Raw genomic sequence first — 27,437 nt, forward strand, 5'->3', positions numbered from 1 at the left:
GTAGTAAAGGAGTTTTGCTATTTAGGGAGTAAAATAACTGATGATGGTCGAAGTAGAGAGGATATAAAATGTAGACTGGCAATGGCAAGGAAATCGTTTCTGAAGAAGAGAAATTTGTTAACATCGAGTATAGATTTAAGTGTCAGGAAGTAATTTCTGAAAGTATTTGTATGGAGTGTAGCCATGTATGGAAGTGAAACATGGACGATAACCAGTTTGGACAAGAAGAGAATAGAAGCTTTCGAAATGTGGTGCTACAGAAGAATGCTGAAGATAAGGTGGGTAGATCACGTAACTAATGAGGAGGTATTGAATAGGATTGGGGAGAAGAGAAGTTTGTGGCACAACTTGACTAGAAGAAGGGATCGGTTGGTAGGACAGTTTTGAGGCATCAAGGGATCACAAATTTAGCATTGGAGGGCAGCGTGGAGGGTAGAAATCGTAGAGGGAGACCAAGAGATAAATACACTAAGCAGATTCAGAAGGATGTAGGTTGCAGTAGGTACTGGGAGATGAAGAAGCTTGCACAGGATAGAGTAGCATGGAGAGCTGCATCAAACCAGTCTCAGGACTGAAGACTACAACAACAACAACAATAAATGTCAAAAGGTAGGACAATATAAGTGTAACTACTCCAAAATAGTCAACATAGATAACTTTTACAGTTACGTTCAGAACTAATGACTTAAGAGGTTGACATGTTTTTATCTTTGCTTGGATGCCATCTTTGGAATCTGCGTATCGGAAAATGGGCCAGCAACTCAAAACCTATGTCACACAAACTAAAAAAGTTTTGTAAAAGAAGACAAAAAAGTGTTTCATTTAGTTAAAAACAAAAGAAAATACTATATATAGCTTTTAGAAAAAGGAAGTAAAAGGGATTAGTTGAAGAAGTAAGGTCAGGTTACTCAGACTCTACATTGAGAGGGGGTCCCACCGGCTGTGAGAATAAGGGGATACTTTTCCTTAATATACAATGTCATCTTGTGAATACTGACAAAAAATAGGCGAATATATTATCCATTGTATCATGAATGTGAGAAAATGGGTACTACGTGAATAAATGAAATAAACTGTGTGTAGAGGTTTTTACATTCCATTGTTTAAAATGACACAGATCTAACAAACGTTAGGACAAAGGAAAACTGCATCTTCAATGCTGAAAAATACATATTTTTGTGTCACAAAATATTATTAGAAAATTTGTATTTACTCAGTCATCACCTCAAAGCTATACAAATATTCCTAAAGTCACACATTTCTCTGTGTAGACATTAATAAAAAGACAACAGCTTCTGTTCTTCATGGTTAACTCAGACTTCTATACCTATTTCTTGGCACACCCCTCTTCCTGTTGCCTAAAACAGAGAAAAAACAGAGTAAAGAATAACATTTTTTTGGTGCATTATTGGCATGATTGAAAGACTTGAGTTACAGAGTCAGTCTCACAACAGCTCTGTGTGTGTGTGTGTGTGTGTGTGTGTGTGTGTGTGTGTGTGTGTGTGTGTGTGTGTGTTGACTTCTACTGGAGAAAGATCAAGAGCTCGAAAACTAATGTAAATTCTGTTTACTGTTGTTCATTTTTGCGCACAACACTTCAGTTAGCTATAGGTGAGTGGTTGCCTGTCCTTTATTACTTTATTTTGTGTAAAATTTTCAGTTAACTTCATAAATGGATAGGCCATTGAAATGTGTCATTTGAGATGACTCTTCCATGCAGATGTCCCCTGAAAATGAATGTGAAAATTCTCTTGTTGCCAGACTGGGACTCAAATCTGGAAGTGTTGCTTTCATGCGAAGTGCAACTTACAACTGACCTCTCCAGCCACGGACCACCTACTTTCTCGGTCTGTCAGAATCTACCTCCTATTTTCCAGGCACCTGAAGCTCCCTGCCTACCTTGCTGCACAAGCACAAAGAAAGGATATTCCAGATAATGAGTTATAGCCAGTATTTGCTCTGTAAAATAAAGCTATAACAGTATACAAATAGGAACCAAAGAAACAGTTCCTCTCACCATGTGGAAACAGAATAGGCACAAACATAACGTTTTCTCTGCATTACTTTCTGGGTTCCTCCATTTGGCAGAATATGGGGAACAACTGGAAAAAATAAGTGTAATTAGGGTCTTAATCAAGAAAGTCTGGGGTGTAATTAGGGTAGTAATCAAGAAAGTCTGTTAAACGAAAATACACTGAACTGATATTCTCAATCAGCTGTGCAGGCATTACTGTGTTTTAAAGTGTTAACCAATGTACTCTAAGAAATTTTATACCGGGGGTTTTCATTTATTATGTGGCCACTAGTGTCTACTACTGAAGGCAACACATCATTTTTGCTTCTTTGAAATCGCACAATAAAAGCCTTTGTGAGATAAAGACTTAAACTATTAGTTATTAACTACTGTCCATCTTGGAGACATGCGGTACCCAGTTGCTGAGGACACTCAACAGCATGACTGAAAAGACCAGAGTGCCTATCATATCACAAGTACCATCTGAATTCTCCTACCCAGTACCAGTTTCCATTAACTCCAGAAATGGGAACACATTCTCCAGCACATCCCGTTATTCATTCTGCCCCCTTTTGGGTATAGCCTACATTAACTACTCATATCTGGCTTACTCTCATCCTCACCACAGGTGTCTCTCTCTTGTCTCCTGGGGTCTGAGTGACTTGCCCTTCCTTTTTAACCTTCCCCAACTTATATGCCTTTCATTCCTGAACTAGTAATTCCAAAAGGCTGTGTAGTGTGTCACTTTTTTTTACACAAGTCTACTGGCAGTACTACATATTTCACCTCCAGCAATTCTGTCTAATAATTTATTAGTTTTCTTGACTGAATTTTTCTTTGACACAAATGCATTATTTACTCAATTACTTCCTAATGTATTTTCTCATTTTCCCATCTAATTTTTTCTTCGTATTTATTAATTTCATTATTCTACCCACTTTTCATTTCTCTTTCTCTTGTAACCTACCTTCTTAATCTCACCTTTTTATTATCTCTTAAGTGAATTTTCCATTGTGTTGACTACTGTATTATCTTTGACCTTGTACTCTCTGAGATACCTTCACTTCCACCTTTGCCTACCTTTATTCTTACAGCAGGTTCCCCCCTTCCACACCCTTTCCTATCCTTCCTGACTGACCCCCTTTCTTTCTTGAAGAAAGAACATACAATTCCGAAAACTGAGATTACTATTTGTATACTTCTATATGCAGTAATAGTAATTTCACCTGCTTGACGTTTCTAACAGCCAGCCATTCTATTTCCCTGTAATTTTACCATTCTTATTAATAGTCAGAGAAGAATCACTGACAGATTCACAAACTGTCTAAATGACTCAGAAACAATCTAGTACAGTGATAAAGTTGCTGATAAGAAGGAAGATGTGAATTTTGTGGCCTGTTAACAAAAATATCATTAGAGACAAATCATGGGCATCATTTTCACAGAACCCAAGAATAAGTTTTGTTTTGAGCTGTTTTCAGGAACAAAACAAATCTACATTTGGAAGTCCGATCTTAAGCTTTGCTCCTCCATAAAATTTTACTAATGACATATTACAAGGCATTAAGATACCCTGCAATAAATTAAAGCTTAATGAGGTAAACATATAACCAGGAATTCCAAAAATAATTGAGACAACTAGTTAAAAAAGAGGATAGAGGTATAATAACTTAAAAAAAAGATTTTCAAAGTTAATAAAGATAACATATAAGAATAATGTAGTGCAAATATTCCCAAAGTTTTCATTGTTTATGTATGAAAGGCATATGAGGGTAAACATCAGTTTGGTACAAAATTTTGTGAGATTGCAAGTACTTGTGATTTTGTTTTTAGACTTAGGTGCTTGGCCTTAAGCATTTTTGGGGGCACCATTAGTATGAAACCAGCAAACCCCTGAATCTTTAAAGAATCTGAACTCCTGTATATAATACACCTTCTCTGATTACTATGCCTTTATGCATATAATAGAGGACAAGTTTAAGAAAGATTTGAAATTATGCTTGAAGTCTGTTGTAAGACACTGCCACCTCATTATGAAACACAGTATGAATGTAGGCCTGAAATGTGAGCCCCATTTCAAACAAAACTAGTGTTTCATACACCTGAATGTTTACATCATCATATCTTCTGAGCTGTGTGCCATCCAAAGATATAATTTTGTAGGTACTTTCAGTAATGTACATAGATACTGTCTGTAAAGTGTGTTGACCTTTCTTTTTTTTTTAAGTTCCTATGGGACCAAACTGCTGAGGTCATCAGTCTGTATCACATTTTCTGCATGGCACTTTAAGCAAATCTAAATGTTTGTGACATTGTAACACCTGAAGTATGTGTCGTACAATGACATAATTTTGCAGATATATGCCGTGGAATATGTGGATACTATCTGAAAACTGTGCTGTGAATTAAGTTAGTAGCAAAGTAGTAATAAATTAAATTGTCATGCCTGATGATGCCATTTTACTGTATGACCAATGAAAATGTAGTAAGCAATAATTTTTTATCCATTTTATCATTTTGTGGGAGGTGCCACTGAGTAAATGTTCGAAATTATGGGTAAATTTTGTTGGAAGTCAGTAAGAGCTCCCATTCTCAGATACTGAACGAATGATATCTGGGTGTTTGCATGTCATCAGTTACACTGCCTCAAGACAAACACACACAGGTTCTAACATTAGTACGTATCTTATTGTGTTAAACTTTTAACATTCACATTATACCTCTTAATGAGTAGATTATAGCAGTGCTTTAAATTTTTTACATTCAGTCAATAACTACGCGAAATATTGAAAATTGAATTTATGCTGTCCTTACACTGCAACTGGTGCCGGTTTCCTAGATAGTGTTTTAGTAATACAGATTTAAACTTTTCTTTCAACCTTTGTTTACTGTTGTTTTTCTTTTTATGTGCACATGGAAAATAGCTCATTTAGGACAATGGATTTTTTTTCTGATGAGATGCAATTGGACAATTACATTCTCATCTTCAGGTGGTGAAATTTGATGTTTTCAGGCTAGCTAAACTGCATTCAGCCATTGGTTTTGGTATGAGAAATAACAGCAATATTATTACAAAGAACAAACAAACACCTACAAAGGAAAATTACTAAAAATTAAAATACCAAATTTAGAAGAAAAAGTCTATTTACCAGGTGGTAAAATGAACATTTTCTTTTTTTCTTTTACAAAATTGTAGCTTTATGGGCCAAATATTCTGTAATCTACAACAAAACCAAGAAAAGAAAGGCTCTCGTATTCCATACAGCAGTATCCCAAAGGATAGCCAAAAAATGATATGTTGTTTTTTGACAGCTAATCTATCAGAATATGTATGTTTGGAAACCAACAAAATATGCAGTGATGAACTATTCTTCTGAACCAAGCTGTCTCAGAGGAATAAAAGTGGAGTGTGGCTCCTACTTCAAAGGAAAAACAAGGTGTTGAGTCTGCAATAGATTGAAAGAGCTCTACAGATGCTCAAAATTGTACAAAACTGAGTCCAGTGTAAAGAAGATATTAATTTTAAAAGATATTGCAGTCCTCTGTTTGGGTTAAAACACAAATACTTGGAGGTCTTGAAATAACTGATTACTTAAAAAAAAACTTGAAGAACCATTCCCAACTCCTCTTGAATTGATTAAACCAAGTTTGTTCATTCCTTAGTACTACCAAAATTATTAAAGAAAAAGCCGACTGATTTCCCATCCTCTCCATTTATTCAGTTACTATCCCCACTTCTCTTTTATACACTTATTATAAATACTCATGAGCTGTGAATGATGCAAGAACAGTTGAAAAATGCTGTGCATTAATAACATCTTTGCAATGGTGTAAAACTAGAAAATGGGCTTGGAACTTGAAAACTAGGTCAGGTGCAGTAGAAGTTCAAGATACATAAAAAAACTTTGCTTCTTCTGAAATAATTATGATGTTTTGTCAAGAATCCATGGACAAGTTACTTAAATTCATTTCACACAATGGAATATACAGGCTGGAATAACAACAACGGGAGTGTGGTGTGGCAAACAGGCACAATGAAAAAGAATTCAGCTACACTATTTGTGTGTAGGTTGCGCTTTATGTGTGAGCTTTTTGTTGTCTACATTACATGAAGTACTTAGTCTGATAGCTGAATTGTGTCTAGCATTCTTTTTCATTGTGCCTGTTTGTGACTCCTCTATGTGGTGAGTAGCAACCTATCCTTTCTGACCGCTGTTAAATTGATATCAATAACTCGTGTTTAACATTACAAAACAGATGAACTGAATAGCCCGAAAACAGTTGGAAGTGGCTATCTAAACCATAATGAGATTCATATTAAAAATCTATAACTCAGTTAACCCATTCAGACCCTCTGGCTACAATTGTACACATTAATTTTTACTGTGTCTTAGCTGCAACAAAAGTATTTTTCCCAATGGAAACCTGATGCACACATTTCTGAATGTTCCACCTTTCCATTATGCACAAGTGCTGGCAACTCTTGGGCATTAGTATGAAAATATCAGCAAGTCAGTGTAGCAGTGTGTAGCAGCTCACGACCACTAGAATACACAGATGTGGTTGTTTTGCTATATTCCACTGTATAATCGAAAATTGTTGTTGTTTTTGCAGGGCAATTACTGAATGATCATTCTACTATTTACTGCCACAGAGAATATTTCATGATTAGTTATTTTAGTCCACAAAACCAAGCCACGTGTACAAAGTATGTTTTGAAAATGGGTGTATATTTTTCCATAAATCTTGCATATAAAATATTAAAAAATCACCTAGGAGTATGACCACATAAAGAATAATTTTTCTTCATCCAGAAAAAAATTCATATCTGAAAGGGTGAGGATAAGATCAATATTTGTTCCTTTCATTTATGCAGTGTGTACACATTTCAATCAAATCTTTCGCTCAAAGTTCTAACACCTTTAGCTTACTGTTGTGGGTACAAAAATGTTGCTTTTCCTCTATTCAGCAATGTGACCTATTTCAAAAGGTTCCAATACTTATTCTTTATTTTACTTGTTTGTTTCCAAGCATTTTTGTATTCATTTTCCACAGATGGTGTTTTTGTTTCTCACAGACGTCAATGGTATTGTTACCTTTATACATTCTATTTTGACATTTATTTATTTATTTATTTGAGCTTATGATGACTTCGCATCAAAGCGGAGGAGTGCGACCAAAGAAGATCGAACGAAACGCCTCTAGCATATACAATAGCAGTGACTGCCTCCAATTCTTTAAATGACACAGTCAAAGGATGTTTTCATTTCATTCTGAGCATTTGAATCTGTGTGGTTTCTTTAAGAATATACAGCATCAATGAAAAAAGTAGAAGGCACTGATGATGGAGTTATCTACTTGGTAGCATGCATATGTAATGGACCCTTGTGCCTCCTTCAAGACATTGAAAATCAGCCCTTCTTACACACAACAGTGTGCTAACAAACTCCCATTCCATTCTATTTCTTGCTGCCATCTTCACTGTTGTTGTGGCACTTGACTCTCAAACTGCAACAGGGAGAACTGACATGGAGAGACTTCTGAAGACAGTAACTCCTCCTCAGTCTCATTATCTTTTATCATCCACTGTCTCTGTCAGAAAATCACCATCTGAACCCAGTAAGTCTGATTCAGTATTTGAAAAACCTCTTCATTAGTAAAACTGCTCTACCACCTCATCTGAAAAACCCCTTTACAGAAAAAAAAGAAAATACAACACTAACTGATGGGGAGAGTAATAACACCAATACACGAAACACAGGCGTCAAGCAATGTGACGAAGACCGGCATGTTGACCTTGTGCACAAAGCGTACATCATCAGGCAGTGTTTTGTTGACAAAAGCAAAATGCAATGCAAGTACTTTTATAATTACGAAAGAGAAATACTTTATAAATTATCAGGATTAATTGACCCCTCCTGCTGTTCTACATATATATACAGGTATATTATAAAATTTCCATGAAAACTGCTATACATCATTGTTAAAAGTAGAAGAAATAAAGAATTATGAACCTTAGTGGAAAAAAATGTTAAAAACTGAATTTGTTATGTGAAAATAAAAGTTGAAAGGTGTCTTTTGATACATTTTGTTGTTCTCACATTAAGAGTTTCTTTAACTAATTAAAACTTATACTACAGCACCTGTTTCACTGTAGCTCATTACCTTTCCATCAGCAGATTATTTTGCTCTTGTAATTCTACACCATTGTCCATGTCAGTGGTTAGTATAATGAGGGATGTTTCATGGAAATCTGATTCATCAATGTATGTCACAGGTATCTGTGTTGAAACCTAAGAAAAGAAAAAAAAGCATTTACTTGTAGCTCATGTACTAATTAATAAATAACTTTGAGGGAAAGAAATTTTCAACCTAAGAACCAATATAATTTGGACTATGTTACCACTACGATCACAGAAAAAGCAAAGATTCGCTGATAGGATACATCCTGAAGCATCTTGGAATTATCAGTTTAGTATTGGAGGTAAGTGTGTAGGGTTAAACATTGTAGAGGGAGAGCAAGGAAGGAAGGAAGATTGTGGTTAATGTCCCTTCGACATCGAGGTCATTTGCAAGGGAAAACTTGCTCAGATTGTGTCAAGGGGAAGGAAATTGGCCATGTCTTATCAAAGGAATCACCCTGGCATTTGCCTGTAGCAATTTAGGAAAATCACAGAAAACCTGAATCTGGATGGCCGGATGCGTAAATCTGGATAGCCAGACACGGGTAGGAGATCAAGGTTTGACTACAGTAAGCATGTTAAAATGGGCGTAGGTTTCAGAAGTTATGCAGGTATGAAGGGGCCTGCACATGATACACTGTCTTGAAGAGGAACATCAAACCAGTCTTCGCACTGAGGTCCACAACAGCAAAAACAATGACTCTCTCTCTCTCTCTCTCTCTCTCTCTTTCTCTGTGTGTGTGTGTGTGTGTGTGTGTGTGTGTGTGTGTGTGTGTGTGTGTCTGTGTGTGTGTGTGTGTGTTTACTTACACTAAAAAAGAATAGAGAGTTTAAAGTTAATTAGTTTTGTGTGATAAAGGCCATATATCAATTATCAATAAAAGAGGTGATGCCTTTCTTCATTTCTCTTTGTAGTTCCCACCCTGGAATTATCATTGTTGTAAAATAGTGAACACCTTTGAAATGAGCCCAGTAATGTTTTCAAACATTTTACTTAATTTTTTAATACTTACTGCTACAAGGAATAAATATGTTGCAACAGAATACTAGCAACATGAAATTTACTAAACAAAATTATCTTCGACTGTGTTTCAGTACCTACAGACTCTTTGGCAAGTTGTGCAGTCACCATATTTTGTAATTTTTATATCAGCTGTTGTAAAACGCATTATGAATTGTTTATGACTTGCGGATTCACTTCTGCATAATTTTGAAGCCACAAGCCTGTAGTATGATATATCTACATTTCTGATTAAATTATCCATGATATTATATGAGATTACCACCTTCATGAAATAAAGCTATGTAGGCTAATTGCTTAAAGGTATTTGTTTGCAGTCAAGGTAAACGTTAAAATCCTTGTGCCATAGTACCTACACCGCTACAGGCATGTAACAGGACCACATACATGTAACTGCCAATAAACTAAAATTTAATTAAATGATTTTATTTTTTGGAGGTGATAATTAAACTTTATTCCTCATATATATATATATGTGACCTACATCGTGAAAAGAAAATTCTGGTTGCTCTTGTATTGATTCCATTGCTGTGTTAACTCCAGTCTCAGCAGCTTGCTCATGGTTCTTTGATGGCATTTTCTGTGCTTCTTGCAACCTTCTCCAGATGGCAGTTTTCGGAACCTGAAAAACCAAAGAGCAATAGAATTAGCACAGAGAACAACACTCTGTTAACCTCTGGCCCTTGTGCAGGCAGCTGGTCAACTTGGTACTGAACGACATAGTTGTTGGATGTCCTACTGAGGGATATCGTGCCAAATTCTGTCCAACTGGCACCTTAGACCATCAAAATCCTTATCTGGTTGGAGAGCCCTGTCCATAATGCTCCAAACGTTCTCGATTGGGGAGAGATCTGGTGACATTGCTGGCTAAGGTAGAGTTTGGCAAACATGAAGACAAGCAGTAGAAACTCTCACCTTGTGTGAGCAGGCATTATCTTGCTGAAATGTAAGCCCAGGAGTGCTTTCCATGAAAGGCGACAAAATAAGGCTTAGAATATGGCAACCAAATGGATCTGCTATGAAAAGAAATGGCACCCCAGACCATCACTCCTTGTTGTTGTGTCATACGTCTGGTGATAGCTTGGCACACCAAAGTCCGGACCGTCTCCATACACATTTTCACTGGTAAACCGGGGTTCACTCTGAAGCAGGCCTCATTATTGAAGATAATTCTGCTTTAGTCAGGCTGAAGACGTATCTGGAGAGCTCTGGACAGTGGTGGAATACCAACCTGACTTTCATCTGGTGTAATGGCACTTGCTTTATGATTTCACGGAGGTATATGTAAGATGATAAACAAGGAAGCAACGTGCTGATAGGCATTTAGGGCTTTCTGGTATGGGGATGCTCAATCACTGCGCAAACCCATAGATGTCTCTATGGTCTCAATACCATGATCCTTTGCAAAGGACAGCAAACCAATAGATGTCTCTACGGTCTCACTACCGTGATCCTTTGCAATGGAGAGCTGAACTACCGAGCAACATGACAGATGTTTCTGTTGAGAAGTCGTCATGATTTAGTGCTCACTCGGAAAGCTCGCAACTGTAAATGAATGCTGTTGCCAAAAGGAAGATGTTGATTTACACAAAATTGTAGTGAATTAAAAGGAGCTAGTGGGTGATATTGGACCCCACCACACCCTGAATTCTTGACTGTGGCAACTGATCTATGGCATAGCCCACGTTCTTTGTTAGGTTTAAGATGATACTGTGGTTGTGAGTTAAAAGTTGTGGCAATAGGCTGACCTATGGCATTACCTAATGTTTACATTTGCACTGTATTTAATGTTTTTTTTTTTGACGAACCTTTCACCATAAAAACTGAAATTGCAAGGTAAATTCTGAGAATCTACATTAGATAACTGACATAGGCCAGTATTTTGATGCATATTATGTACATATTTGTTACAAAATTTGCAGGGGGAGTCTACAACAAAGAGTGTGATAGTGACTGCCAACAGCCACCTCCCTTCCCCCCACCAACCATGCAAGAATGTAATGTAGATGAAATATTCATGTTTTTTTGCACTTTGTAATAGGTGCATGTTAGGAGGCTGTAGCTTTTGTTTCTTTAGAGATTGTTTATGCTAATTTGTAATTTAATTTCTGGCTGAGAGTAATTCAAATTAAATTCTGACCCAAATGTCCCAATGATGATTTGTGTGCCTTTAAATATTTTAAAATACTGCAGTGTTGAATATTCTTCATCCCAGCAATTTTATTTCAATTATTTATATTTTGTATTGATGCCCTGCACATACAGCGTGAATAGATATATCCTTGTAATAGTCACAGATTAAATGCTCTTCATGTATTTTGTTCCTTCTGTTTGTGAATGTATGTCATATGCCACTGCTTAATTATGTCATGGGTTAAAAACTATGTCCATTGTGGGTAGTTTTGATTGCCCCACCTGGCATTTTTTCCTTAGGTGTTATTCATACTCAACACACAATGTATCATGAGACACAAGGAATAAGCTTCTGACACAAGGAATAAGCTTCCATCGAAGTGGTGCTGAAGTAGTCTTTTTCAAATGGATACTAAATAGCATTCCCTACTCACTGTAATCATCTCTGTAAGTTAAAACCCTGTGACACTCAGTCTTTCTGAAGCTCTGTATATGCTCATGAAATGCAGTGCTGATGTAGAGGAATATTCAATTCAGGTCACTGGCATTGACCAGTGACATTTGAAACATGCGACAAATGCAGTAAGCAAAGTGCGACTATAACATGATGTTACTGACAATTGTTTTATTCATTTATTTTTTAACTTGGCTCAGCTACACATCAGTATGTGAGCACAACCAGATTTCTTTAATATCACATTTTTTGACATCACCACTCACAACCAATATCACTTTCCAAACTAATAGACCTCAGGTGAAGCTACAGATCAGTCTGTCACCACAGTCTGGTCGTTTTTAACATTACATTCACTGGCTTCGCCAACTAACAACAATACTGTGAATATATGCACCAAAAGGTGACATGACATCAGCAATGAACATTATGTCACTGGCCAAAGCCAACGGTTTGTATCGAATATTTCTCCTGATCCTGCACATTAAGATGGCGATTAATACTCAACTAATCTGTGAGAGGTGCAATCTATTATGCGCCAACAGCCTCACGACAACGGTAACACGAGTTCCTGTCAGATCATTGAAGTGAAGTGCTGTTGGGCTTGGCTAGCAATTGGATGGGTGACTGTCCAGCCTGCCAAGTGCTGTTGGCAAGTGGGGTGCACTCAGCCCTTGTCAGGCCAATTGAGGAGATACTTGATGGGGAAGTAGGGGCTCCTGTCACAAAAACTGACAATGACCAGGAGAGGTGTGCTGACCACATGCCTCTCCATATCTGCATCCAGTGACGCCTTGGAGCTGAGGATGATACGGAAGTCGGTCAGTACTGTTGGGCCTCCAAGGACTGTTTGGGCAGAGTTTAGTTAATAATGCATTACGTGAGAACTGTTGTTGTTGTGGTCTTCAGTCCTGAGACTGGTTTGGTGCAGCTCTCCATGCTACTCTATCCTGTGCAAGCTTCTTCATCTCCCAGTACTTACTGCAACCTACATCCTTCTGAATCTGCTTAATGTATTCATCTCTTGGTCTCCCTATACGATTTTTACCCTCCATGCTGCCCTCCAATGCTAAATTTGTGATCCCTTGATACCTCAGAACATGTCCTACCAACCGGTAGAGAGAACTTGTAACTTAATATTTTAATAACATTATGGACACTAAAGAAAATTTCCTCCAGAGACAAGTAATTGAACTTTAGTGAATGTGAACAGAAGGATATCAACAAAAGGTAGGATCAAGAATATTCCACTGATTATGGGACGCAACAGCAATTTTGCTACATTATTCTGATCCTTAACCTGCTTAAACCCTTTTTGCAAGCAACAATATTTGTGGTAGGGTTGGTTTTTCATTACAATAAAAAACATGTTTCATATGTGTAACAGTGACGATAATGAGACGCCATCTTGGTGCGAACGTATGAGTGAAATTTTCCACAACTATTGAGTTTCTGTTATATTTAAAAATTCAGTTACAGTTATACCTTTTACTGTCAGTAAAAATGGAATCAAATGTCGATGAGAAAATTAATACTAACAGTAGTGCTTACGAAAATACTGAATCAGAATCTAATGTATTAGATAATGAAAATGACAATGCACTGCAACAGAATGGCAATATGGCCATCGCAAAAACAATTTATTATTCCCACACCAAAGTTGACACTCAGCGCGCTGGCTGACTGGAGCGACTCCCATCAGCCACAGCGCCGAGTTTCAACTTTGTTTGCACATGTAGTACAACTGAACTCAACTGCAGTGAATGGACATAATGTTAGATCAAATTATATCACATGGCTAACAGCTGACGATGTTAATTCACAATCCTCAATAGGACATGTCTGTTTTCAAAATAATTTGGATAGAAACAATGCAACAGACGTAGCAAATTTTTCGAGCATGATATCGAGTGAATCGAATGGGCACACACATACTCAGGCTATACGCATATTATACAATCATTCGCAGGTATCAACCATAGAAAAATACTTACAGAAATTAATAAAATGAACGCTGAGTGAAGTACAGACTTGACTACAAAAATCACAAACTTGTCTGTCCACTGGTCTAGGCAATTTAGATCAGTCTCAGTACCTTAGACCAAAAAGTCACAACACTTTCGAACGACTTCAAAAATTTGCATACTAGCTTGAAGAGACAGTTAACAAATGCAGCCAATAAATTAGATATAAAATTTACTAATATGTACAATTAGCAATACAAAAAACTTTCTACTATGAGTGAAGATAAAGGTCAAAAGTGCACGTCAGTATAGCAGTGGCGCAGTAGTTTACAAAGTGCACATGAAATCTTAACTGAAGAGGTACCAACAATTCAAACACGTTTATCTGAAATAAAGCCTGCATGCAAAATTTATCAGCAATTTAGATCAAAGTCTCAGTATCTTAGACCAAAAAGTCACAATACTTTTGAAGGACTTCGAAAATATGCGTACTAACTTGAAGACACAGTTGACAGATGCAACCAATAAATGAGATTCAAAATTTACTAATACGTAAAATCAGCTAGACATGAAACTTTCTAGTATGAATGGAGATCACGGTCAAAGTGCACGTTATGTAGAGGACCTCGCAGCAGCGCACAGGAAAACTTCGCTCAAGTGCTAACAACAATTCAAACACACTTGTCTGAAATAAAGTCCAATTGCGATGTACTGGATGATGAGAGAGCTGAGGCCGGTGCCTTTGAAAGCGATTCTACCCTAGTTGAAAAGTGCGCCAGGGAACAAAAGAACTCATGCTGACACGGTTAAAGACATCATAAACAAAAGAGAACATAAAGTCCCTGCTATAATGCCTATGAAAGCAATAGAAGGTATGATTCATTCCAAACTTAGGACAAAAGCGGAGGAGAACAGTTTGCAAACAATCAAACATACACGACAGTTTCAACATATGCAACACTGCCGACTCCAAAAAGGCATAGGACGGCGTCGCAATGGGTGATTAATGCCAGATCTATTGTCAGTTATAATAGCTGAGGGACTAATAAAACAAAGACAATTCCCAGTCTTCTCACCGGACTTCAAGAACATACAACCAGTTGTCTTTGTAAGAGCTTTTAGAAATGTTTTACCTCAACACTGATATAAAATCCACAAGATTCAGTTCATTGTTGGTTTCACCCAAGGTGATGGGAGGTTGTAGGCAGCTTAAGAGGCAGATTATTGTCAAACATATGAAGAATTTGAACAATCTTTTCCAGAGAAATACTAGTCACAGGGAATTCATGAAAGACTTAAGAATGAAAGTTTTTGACCCAGGGCCATTTAACGTAATACAAGGCAGACTGCACCGGTATTTCGAATCAACAACAAATGCAGTAGTAACAGAAGTCAGCATGGCAACGCGCAGTAGGAATGGCACCCATGAATATAACAGTAACGGAGGATTCTGAAATTGTCGAACAGATGTTTTCCAGGAGAGAAATAATAGAAATTACAATTCAAGTACCGTGGTTCACCATCAAGAAATAACCGAACATCCACGCATAAATAATAATTATCAAAACAATGGCTATGGGAGTGATATAAACGAAAATCAACAAAATGCCACCCACGATTATATGCATAATAGAACATGGCAAAATACCGATCACATTGTATATGCCTCTCCAGAGGGTAAATAGCGATCAGTCGGCCGAGACCCTCACCGCTGACCGAAAACGGGAGGGGGGAATGACGCTTATAAATAATTATTTATTAAGGTATGACAAAGAAATTGATACGCGAGATGACCCATATACAGATAAGACAAGTGATATAAAAGGAATAAACAATGAAGTACAGACAAAGGTTGATGCCAAAATAGGAACAAATGTACATTTGATACTAGACACAGGAGCAGCTACGAATCTTGTTTCGTACAGCTTGTTCAATGAAATAAAAAGGAAACAAAACCTACCTATTGTACCTATGCAGAACTGTCATGTTTTAACAGGTATGGGAAATGTCAAAAGGCATCAAGTTACAAACCTATATTCCAATAACTTAAGCTGGAACCACAATTACTTGTACATTCCTAGTGGTACATAAGCTGATAGTTAACTGTCACCAAGAATGGATTTTTTTCAGGCAATATCAAGTGAAAAGTGATGATGATGATGATGATTGGCTTGTAGGGCGAACAACTATGTCATCATCAGTGCCTGTACAAAGTCCCAATTTTTTCACAGTCCAATTTTCACACAATCCCAATTTACCCACTGTCACAAATGATGAAATGATGAGGACAACACAAACACCCTTTCCCCGGGTAGAGAAACTCCTAACCCAGCCGGGACTCGAGCCCAGGACCCCGTGATCCAGAGGCAGCAACGCTAGCCACTAGACCACGAGCTGCGAACTCTAGTAAAAATTGACTTAGGTAATGGCACACATTATCTTCACCCAGACGATAATGTAATTTCAACTGATTTAACGAAAACAAAGCCTTGTATGATGTGTTTACTAAATATCTGCAGATGTATGCCACTAAAACTCAAATAGCAAGGCCTGTAATCAAGCAAATCATGACAGAATATTTTTTGAGAGTGGGTGAAGCAAAAGCTATTCAGACTGACAATAGAACTAACTTCACAAGTGCAAAATGGAAAGAATTTGTCAAGTCATACAACAAAACATGTTTATGTAATCAAATGTCATCCCAAGACCAGCCCAATAGAACAGGTATTTCATGAGTTTAACAGGTTTATCAGAACATATACACCACACAAATACACTAAGTGGAATGAATATGTGATGCTCTCTCAGCAAACTGTAAATAATTTGTCACACTCATCAACAGGCTTTACACCAACCCAGAAACATGGAAACTACATGTATTATATCCTTATAAAGATAAGGTCAATGCACCTCAACTATTTCAGTGCCTACAGCCATTACGGAAAATACAAGAATTTATAATCTTCATAGAAATTTGGAGATTCTATCTGATAGTAAAAAATGCAAAAACTTCTAAGATGTGACACAATACACATTTTTCACTCAATTACAGGCAAAATATCCATTTTACTTTTGAAACAAATTTGAGATTATCATAATTAATGTTAGACTAAGTATAATCCAAGTTAAGTATGAAGATTCTTTGAGATAATATGAAACTGTACATTACACACATTTTTGGAAACAGTGAATATGGACGATAACAATACAATCGTGTAGCCTGCACTTGGCGCAGCGCAAGGGGAGGAGTTAGCTGAGCTGTGGGTGGTAGCCATTTCCCCTTCTCCTCTTCTCACTTTTGACATTACCTGCAGTGACCATATTTGTGCGTGCATGCTGTACCTAGCACGCTGCTTAACAATGACTCAATGTAAGAGAGAGAGAGCGCCTCACTCAAACATTAGCTAGTGAAAGTGACAAAATAAGACTTAATAATGTACAGAAAGTGCTGGTTGAGAATTATGGATTATTTAGGAATAAAGGAGATGACTCACTGGAAGCAGAAGTGCTGCATTGTCGATAGGTACACAAACAAAAGGTACAGAGCCTCACCAGCTTTTGGAATGAACTTCCTTATTCAAGCTTGTAGGAGAAACATGCTCAAGTGCGTGCGCGCGCGCACACACACACACACACACACACACACACACACACACACACACACACACACACACACCTGTCTCCCTACAGCCAGCTGGTAGTCAACTGAGTACAATGTAGGAAGACAGGCATGTGCATGTGAGTGAAAATAAGACTTAATTGTGCAAAGGAAATACAATGAATAAACTGCATGAAGTTGACACTGACATATATAACTATATGACCAAATTACAGGAAATTCGAACAGGTGAAGTAGCAAATTCTCCATGTTATGTATACAACTAGTTTAGTTATAGGAACAATGAGTATACTTGATGACCCATATTGCTAGCCATTGTATTAAGCATAAGAATAAACACATATAACGAGTATTATTACTGCAGACTTTGTATTTTCTATATAGATTTTGCTAGTATGAAATATTTTATCTATTGACATATCCATTTTACCACTTCATTATGTGACAAACTTCAAAACCAACAGCACGGATAAGACCTTATGTAGACTTAGGACTACGTACAAGAAGAACGACAGATCAGAGTAAGGAGCAATATACAAAAGAAAGAAAAGAAATTATTTACACAGAAAGAGCTACAGTCACATGCGAGGAAGAACTATTTACAGAAAGGTTATAATTATACTAAAGTAATAAATACAACAAATGTTAATGAGTAAGCTACAAAGAGGAACAGGCTAATGAATATAGCGACGGTACTAAAATTAAGTGTATTACACTATCTATAGCTATTTACGATAACAACGAACTATGCTGTTTATATAAAACTACAACTGATGAAGCTATGATCGTTATACAATACTTTACACTCTACTTAAAACCACCTCTACATTAAAGTGAATATCAAAAAAACCTAATGTACTGTATAGGGAGGAATAAAAAAAATTAAAAAGAAAATGAAATTAGGTTCATATAATTAAAATGCCAAAAACTTTGCATAGGTAGCGATTACAAGCCTCAAGATAAGTTAAGATTCATCAACGCAAATAAACATTATTTACACAATCACAGTGCAGCACGTAAATCACTGTCAAAGACTGCATAAGGAAGTATGAAATATTGATAAGCATGACCCTTTAGAGGAATGAAGATGAATGTTACTAACAAAAGTATGAAATGTACCGATTTGTACTTCATGTGCATGTATGTGTGAATGAATACAGTGAATGACCTACGGGCAGTTATACATAATTAAGAAGTTATGTAGTGATAAGATTTTGTAGGGAATGATGCAAAGTCGATCATCCTGCTTGGCAGAAGGACTGAATTGGAGGTCCAAGGTACCACAAAAAGCCCCCCCATCCCCCCCCCCCCTCATATCAGTTTATAAGCTATGTATAATTGTGATTGTGCATGAATTTATGGAAATGAGAATAAGTTAGTACATTTATGTTCAGTACGTTGAAACAACTAAGCACAGGTGTAGCTCTGTCAACTGAAGAGTGACAACGAGTACAGTGTGTTTCACATTAACTCACCCTGTGTGTGAAGCGATTACATAAACCTTTGAGTCCTATGTCCAATGAAACACGTACAGTGAAACCTCACATGGTGAGCACAATTCGTTCCAGAATCTTACTCACAGTGTGAAACACTCATTGAGTGAAACAATTTATTCCATATAAATGAATGTAAAATACAACAATGCATTCCATGCAGAAAAATTACTAGAAATTTTATCTTATTAATGCCATTTATTCAAAGAAATTTATACATACAGTATTACGGACTTTATTATTCACTATACATAAGTAATTATTGTTTACTAGGAAGCTATCTGTACTCATTTGTTTCTGCTGACACTTCAACACTTGGTGAAAACGCGACACAGCATTATCGTCAAATAGATTTGTAGAGCGCACAGCCGATGCTGTATTGGGGCGTTGATTTTCAATGTACAATGAAACTGATTCAAAAGCTTTCAGTATTTCTTTTACTGTGCCAGAAGATTGCTGCTTTGTTGTTACCACCACCACCTCCTCCTCTGAAGAACTTCTCCACAACTTCCTGCTCTGAAACACACTGCAGCTCTTTAAGCTCTTTGGTGGTCATTTCGTGGATGTGATCTTCCTCAAGCTTATTGATATCATTGTTATCCAATTCTAGTCCCATGCTCTTGGCCAAAGACACAATCTTGTTGACTACAGGTTCCACAGGTACTGATTCAAATACCTATACCTCAGAGTCACATTTGACAATGCACTCCAGCCAAAGCTTTTTCCAAGCAGAAGTAAGAGTTCCCTTGGTAACCCCTTCCCCTGCCTTTTCCATCATTTTGACACAGGCAATGATGTTGATGTGATATTTCCAATACTCTCAGAGAGAGAGATTGGTACTTCAGTCAACTTTGCTCGAAGAGTGATTTAGTGTAGAGCTTCTTAAAGTTAGAAATAATCTGCTGGTCCCTAGGCTGGAGTAATGGGGTGGTGTTGGGAGGCACAAATTGGATCCTGATGAGTTGAAATTTGTCAAGGAGGTGGTCTTGTAGGCTTGGAGAATGGGCAGGAGCATTTTCCATAACAAGCAAGGCATAGAGTGACAGATTCATTCCAAGCAAGTATTTTTTCACCGAAGGACCAAACACTTCACTGATACAGTTTCAAACAAGATCATGCGTCACCCAACTTTTTAAACAGAAGTTGCTTGATGTAATTCCTATGCCTTTTTTTCATCATGTAGCAGTGAAATTGCTCTTGATTGTGTTGATGATAAGATCAGTTTTCATGCTGTTACGGGAGATGTAAATATTTTGAGAAGTAAATTCTCCATACACTGAAAGCAATACAAATGAGAAAATTTTCTTAGAGCTAAAAATAAAGGTGTCTGCTAAAATTCTTTATGAGGAACCTTGAATTACAATATAGATAGGATTTTCTTGTAATTGTACTTGTGTGAATTTTATTTGTTTTATATCTTTGTAAATATGTTCATGTATAGTTTGTAAACCTGTGAATCTGCAGTGCTGAGCTGAAAGAGTGGAACAGTGGCACATGTGTGCTAATGGAAAGGTGAACAACTCACCAAAATGTCAACGATGATTTCATCTAGATATAACTGATCCAGCAGGGTTTTTCAGCCTTACGACGCAGTGGAGACTCTTGTAGTTTACGGAATCCACAGGCAGGTGTAAAATAATTACCTAAGTGGACAGTGTCAACTGTTCACACTCCAACACACAGGCAAATAATGCTCTGCATGATGTGGAAAACAACAGCCGCGACGAACTTCAAACAATGGAGCCAGCTCATGCCAACTACTCAACGATGACAGAAAAACAAAGGACCGAAAAAAAATGCAAATTTTTATTGCAAACTAAAGGAGAGACATGGAATTGTCATACATATAAATAAATAAAGATAAATATTTAATTGAATACGTGTGATAATATGAAACAAATTTGTAATATTTTCCTTATATGTGTGAAGTAATCGTTTTGTTTGTAATTTTAATATAGTGTACGAAAATTTTTGCTAAAATATATGACATATAGAGAATTTGGTAAAAACTAGGTTCCAACATAGCTGACACATATTAGTCAAACAGTATATTAAAGAATAATGGACAAATATACCAACATTTGAACACCCAAAATAAAGGTTTCTAACCCCTTTGGCCATGAAAGCAGATGACTGAATGCACCTTGTCGCTCTGGGTAAAAAATGGAAAATGTACAACTTTGTATAAATTGATAAGAAAAGGAAATTTTTTACTGTGTGCTATGTATATAAATCCACAGTCCACAGTAGGAGCAGGAGTAATGGCATTTGCTAGATGCTTCCAAAGAGATATACATAAGATAAAAAAGGAAGTGATGCATTGTAGCAGAGATGCTATTACAAGGGTTGTACTAAAAGTAAGGTTCCCATATTTTTTACAAATAGAAGACACTGCTTTTTGCTGTTAATTTATACATAGTTAAAAAGCTTACATTTTTGTCTATTTTTCAACATAACCACCCCTTTTTTTTTTTGGACACACTTTTGAAGACGGTGCTCCAGCTTTTGTATTCCTATGTCGAAGAAGTCTCCCACCAACCGAGGAAGCGTGTGACCTCTGGTCGTACTTCATCATCACTCTTGAAGTGTTTGCCATCTAAGAGTTCATTTAGCTTGCAGAAGAGGTGATAATCTCTGGTGGCTAAGTCCAGGCTGTACGGGGGATGCGACCTTCAGCAAAAGCCCTGCACCATTTGCGGACATGCTGAACAGGCATGCACTCTCCACCATAAACCTCAGTCAGCTGCCGATGAATCTCCACGGGCGGTAACTTCCTTGTGTGGAGAAACTGGAGTACTGCTTGAACACTTGGTGGGAGCAGACATCAACATTTCCACCTCTGACGGCTGCCATGCCAACAGTGAGTGACGTAGTGAGTCGCAGACAGCGGGATCAAGAGTGAGGGAATCACTACGGATGGCACTGTTGTCGGATTTAGCCTAGCACCTTCCCTCGAGGCTGTAGCTCACTGGGAACCTTACTTTTGGTACAACTCTCATATATGAGAGAGATGTGACTGTCACTTTTTTTTAAGTCAGCAAAAAAGGAGAAGGCTGTGGTGTGTCTTGATGAAGAGAGGCTGTGAACATTTTATAACTATTTGTGTTGTAACAGTTTTGTTAATAATATTGGATTTTGGGTCAACATAAATAAATAAAGTGGAGTAAATTACAGTGCCTGTCTATTTATTTGACCAATTTTTCATCTTACCACATTGAAATATGAGTTCCCTTCATTAGACGACACAGTCAACAATTAGCAACTTCTATAGTGGCTGTATTCAAGACAACCATCGCAGCAGAAAGAAGAGGTAAAATTTCCCATTGAGAAGAAAATACAACCAAGAACATTTACTATTAAATTTCCTAGAAAGTTTATTTCAGGTATGCTTGATGGTGTGTCTTCTGCAGCCAATCGTAAAAGCATTTCATTAATTTTCATTCATGACTTCACAGTCAAAAGTCATAAAACATTTCCAGTTCAACAAACTCGTAATTCATTATACAGCCAGTACTAAAAAAAATTAAAATAGAGTGGAATACACTACCATATGGTCCAACAACCAAGAGCCATAGTCTGGGTTGCCATTTTTTTTCATAGTAGGACCCCTTTAGTTGTCATTTGGGGCACTCTTACAGCACATCAGTACATCAGCAATATTATATGCCCCATTTTGTCGCCCTTCACGACAAGCCATCCTGGACTTACATTTCAGCAAGATAATGCCCGCCTGCACACGGCAAGAGTTTTTACTGCTTGTGTTCATGCTTGCCAATCCCTACCTTGGCCAACAAATGTTACCAGGTCTCTCTCCAGTTGAGAACATTTGCAGAATTATGGGCAGAATCCTCCAACCAGTTCAGAATTTTGATAATATAACATGCAAATTGGACATAATTTGCGAACAATATCCATTAGTAGGACACCCAACGACTCCATCAATCAATGCCAATCCAAATAACTGCTTGCATAAGATCCAGAGGTGAAGCAAAATGTTAATGACTTGTTCAATTTGTGAAGCTTTTTCTGTTGAATAAAGCATCCAGTTTTCCTCAAATTATAATTGTTCATCTGTTCATGTACATCACATCCATCGATTTCCATCCCATTTGAATAATTCCTTCATGGTGCACGTCTCTCTCTCTCTCTCTCTCTCTCTCTCTCTCTCCCCCCCCCTCTCTCTCTATGTCTCCATCTTAGAGTGTATAATGATGAATTAAAGGTAGATGGAAAATTCTTTGATAACAATAGGAATTAAAAAACAGGGAGCTATAGAAAATATTTGTGAGATTCAGGGATCTGCAACTGCTTTCACATTATAAAAATTTCTGTTTAAGATGAATTACTGATATATATTATATATAATTTTGATGTTATATTCAAAATTAATTATCCAAAGAATATTTTTTTAAAAAACTATCTGAGATGGTAAAGGGGGAAACTGGGGTGTCTGTCCGGCCGAGGATGATTAAATAACTAAAGGAAATGACCAAATAATACAAACGGAAAACACACATTCAACATTTTAAACTGTTCTCCCTTTTATGTACGAGAAAATCCAGATACATGGTCTGCCAGCAATACAGATCGTTTCAGTGGTTTGCCAAATTACGGGCCTGTTGACATCATTCCATTGAGGAACAAAAACATAAGTCTAGATGACAACAGCCACAATGCAGGACTGGCAGCATTGTATCATTGAGAACCAAACACAACAGTTCAGAACAACAACACTAATGGGTTGTTGTCGCAGGAAACTATGGCAGCAGCAACTGCAAACAGTGACGCCTGTTCCACCAACAGGTGGTGTTCTCATCGCACGACAAATCATGGCACTACTTGCATTCTGCCAGATCAAGTGCCTGCAAGTAGGCCATGCCAAATTGCTCTGCACCAACAGTATTTACGCAAATGCACAGCCATAGCCAGAGGTTCAGTCTCAGTCACCAAAAGCAGCCTGACTCAGTTCACCCCTCCACCCAACTGCGATCCACCCTCCCTGCCCCCAAACCACCCTGTTACCATTCCGGAATTTCTTAACCTCAAGCCTTGCCTCACCATCATTCCCCAAATACCTCACCATGGAAGCTAGTGTGACACCTGCAGAAAGGACTGCAATTCACCACCTAAAAGCTGATCCTGACCTTATAATCCTACCTGTCGACAAGGCTCCACCACTGTTGTTTTGAACCACAGGGATTACCTGGTGGAAGGATTCTGCTAGCTGTCAGATTCGTCCACCAACACACCCTGCCACAGTGACCCCATTCCAGAAATCCAGCAGGATCTCCAGTCTCTCCTCAAATCATTAGGCCCATCCCAGAATCTCTTCTCAGAGTCTGCCTCTGTCCTCACCACTACCGCTCCCGACACTCCTACCTTCTACATACTTCCTAAAGTCCAGCTACCTAGGATGCTCCATTGTGGCTAGTTACTGTGTCCCTGTTGAGAGAATCTCTCCTCTTGTTAATACTTTCAGCCTATCACTTGTAACCTACCCTCCTATATAAAAGACACTTACCATTTCCTCCTCGAACTCTCCACAGTTCCTGTTTCTTTGCCACATGGTGCCCTGCTGATCACTGATAATGCCACCTCCATGTACACTAACATCCCCAATACCCATGCTTGTCCTTGCCACAACTGAACACTACTCTTTTCAATGCCCGACTGATGCCAAATCTACAATCTCCTTCCTAGAAATCCGTGGTACAGCAATGTGCCCCCACATGGCACCATCCTATGCCAACTTACTCATGAGCCATCTAGAGGAATCCTTCCTCACCAACCAGAATTCCAAACCCCTCACCTGGGTCAGATTTATTGATGACACGTTTATGATCCAGACAGATGGTGAGGACATCCTATCCACATTCTTCTCGAACCTCAACACCTTCTACCCCATTCGCTTCACCTGGTCCTTCTCAACCCAGCAAGCCACCTTCCTCGATACTGACCTCCACTTCACAGATGGCTACATCAGTACCTCTGTCCATATCAAGCAATACCTGCACTTCATCAGCTGTCAGCCATTTCATTTCATACCAAGAAGTCCCTTCCATACAACTTAGCCAAGCACGGTTGTCACATCTGCAGTGACAAGCAGTCCCTCTCCAAATACACCAAGGGTCTCACTGAGGCTTTCACAGACCAAAATTACTCCCCTAAACTTATACATGAGCAGATCTCCTGTGTCTTGTCTCTCTTGCCACCTACCACATTCCCATCATATGGCCATTAAGGAGCACTCCCCTTGTAATTCAGTATCATCCACTATTGCAGCAACTGAATCACATTCTGCACGAGTGTTCCGACTACCCCTCATCATTCCTGAAATGAGGAATATCCTACCCACTATTCTTCTCATCCCTCCTGCAGTGATATTCCACTGCCCACTGAACCTTCATAATATTCTTTTCCATTGCTACTCTACCCCTGTTCCCAAACCATTCCCTCATGGCTCATTTCCTTGTAACAGATTTAGATGCAAGATTGTCCCATACATTCTCTCACTGCCATCTATCTCCATTTCAGTCACAGGCATCACCTATCCCATCAATGACAAGACAACCTGTGAAAGCAGTCATGTGACCTACAAACTAAGCGGCAACCACTGTGTTCTATGGGTGTGTGATAACCAACAAGCTGTCTGTCCTCATGAATGACTACCAATGAACTGTGCCTAAGAGACAGTTGAATCACCCAGTTCCTGAACATGCTGCCCAGCACAAAGTTATCCCATCCCCACCACATCCCTGCATTTTCCCACAAGTAGCACTACACCCCCCCTCCCCTCCCCTACCCTGCTGTCTGTGCCCCAAACGCACCAGCCTCCTCTCTACCCTCACAACCCACAGATTGCTTCTCCCATCAGGCACAGTTGCTCACAGTCCAGTCTCAGTGGTCAGAGACAGTGCACATCTGAGTGTGTGTGTGAGTTGTGCTTGCATGAATATGTGCATGTTTTCTACTTCCCATGGAAGAAAATCTGTGACATGCTCCAAAGAGCTGACAGGAGCAATTTTCGAGTGGACACCAAATTTGGCAGTAACTGTATCCTCATCCAAACATTGACATTTTCAATTGCATTGATTTTGCTTGTGTCCATGTAGTATTGTCAATTAATTCCTAAGCAACTGCAGACAGTTTAGCTGACATGTATAGATGGAGTTGAAGATGCTCTTTTGAAGTGACATCTAGTATTTGTCAGGTGCCATGAATTCTCTCATATACTAGAGCCAGGTCATCACAGTGCACAATCCTACTTGTTGATGATGTGTTAATGTGGTACTTGATTTTAGCAAAGATAGGTTAAACTTGTTCATCTCAATACCTCATTAGGAAGATCAGTGGACTGAGAAGTCGATCTCTCCTTTGATGGATCTAATCCAACTTTTATATGTTGTGGAACATCTCCTCTCCATAGAGTGACATAGTGTGATCCCTCTCAGGGCTTTTCAGCATGACTGATTAACAGTGTGTTTCTGTGCTTGCTGGTGTTCTGCCAAATTGCTGTTTCCATTTCTCCCCCAAGGAGATCTTCACCAGAGAATTTCAACATCTATGAATATTGTTCTGAGGGATGGGTACTCAGATCATCAAAATCAAGAATGCCTGAGAAAGAGATTCAGACTGAGACCGAGGAAGAGAAGCCAAAAATCCCTTATTTACCTTATGCTCCCCAATATCTGGAAAGATGTGTAGACTCCTAAGGAAACATGGCACCCAGTGTCTTTTGCTTCTTTCAATTAAGATGAAAAGAACTCTTTGCAAAGATCTATACCTCTGAATGCTACGTGTGTATCACATTCCACGTGACTGTGGCTTGTCTTACATGGGGCAGTCTATAGAACAGTCAAGGTTAGATGCAAGGAACATCAGCAACACATGCGACAAGAAGAACAAGGAAATCAGCTGTCATTGAGCACTGCCTTGAATACAGTCATGAAATGAAATATGATGAGAACCATACCTCAGTGAAAATGTTGAGTTCCAGGACAGATTAATTAAGGAGTCTTTGAAATAAGGATTTCATAAAACATAATAAACAGGGACAGAGGTTTCAGCACTCAATTTATTAAAATCTCACTAGCTGTCACATCCCTTAGAGGTGGAAAACACCGAGAGAATTTGTGTTTCACAGAATATCAGTGCGAGCTCTAAAAACAAAAGAGCATCATGGAAGTGGGTATCATGAACTGAACCTGGCTATAAAGAGCAGCGTGAGACTAACAAATGTTCACAGTTTAGTTGGAGTCCAGGCAGTGAGTACACACAACAGTAAAACTCACAGGCCATGAAGATATTATGCAGAAAATGGGAACGACAACTTGGCTGAACACCCAGAGCACAGAACACTACTGATCAACTGCACTGAGAAAGAATGAGAGATCACAACACTTTGCTCTACGAGGAGGTGTTTTATAATGTACTCAAGTTGGATAAGCTCTGCCAAAAGGAAGGTCACTTCTCAGTGCATCCTTCTTCCTAACAAGATGTTGAGAAGAAAGAGTTGTACCTAGATTTGCTAAAACCAAACATCACATTAACATGCCAG

At 38.2% G+C, this 27,437-nt stretch overlaps 1 protein-coding gene across 2 annotated transcripts in view; it reads right to left on the bottom strand.

Annotated features, from left to right (window-relative positions):
* Positions 1-1,191: 1,191 nt before the first annotated feature.
* LOC124612498 (protein bric-a-brac 2-like) overlaps positions 1,192-27,437 on the bottom strand; it is a 131,729-nt gene continuing 105,483 nt past the window's right edge. For both annotated transcript variants that reach the window (XM_047140738.1, XM_047140737.1), the window contains exons 8-10: positions 9,702-9,839; positions 8,180-8,307; positions 1,192-1,358 (exon numbers count right to left, since the gene is read on the bottom strand). In XM_047140738.1, the coding sequence (XP_046996694.1) occupies positions 1,328-1,358; positions 8,180-8,307; positions 9,702-9,839 (297 nt within the window). In that variant the 3' untranslated portion in view covers positions 1,192-1,327. The remainder of the gene's footprint in view (positions 1,359-8,179; positions 8,308-9,701; positions 9,840-27,437) is intronic.

Source organism: Schistocerca americana, chromosome 4 (genome assembly GCF_021461395.2).
Source record: "Schistocerca americana isolate TAMUIC-IGC-003095 chromosome 4, iqSchAmer2.1, whole genome shotgun sequence".
NCBI lineage: Eukaryota > Metazoa > Arthropoda > Insecta > Orthoptera > Acrididae > Schistocerca > Schistocerca americana.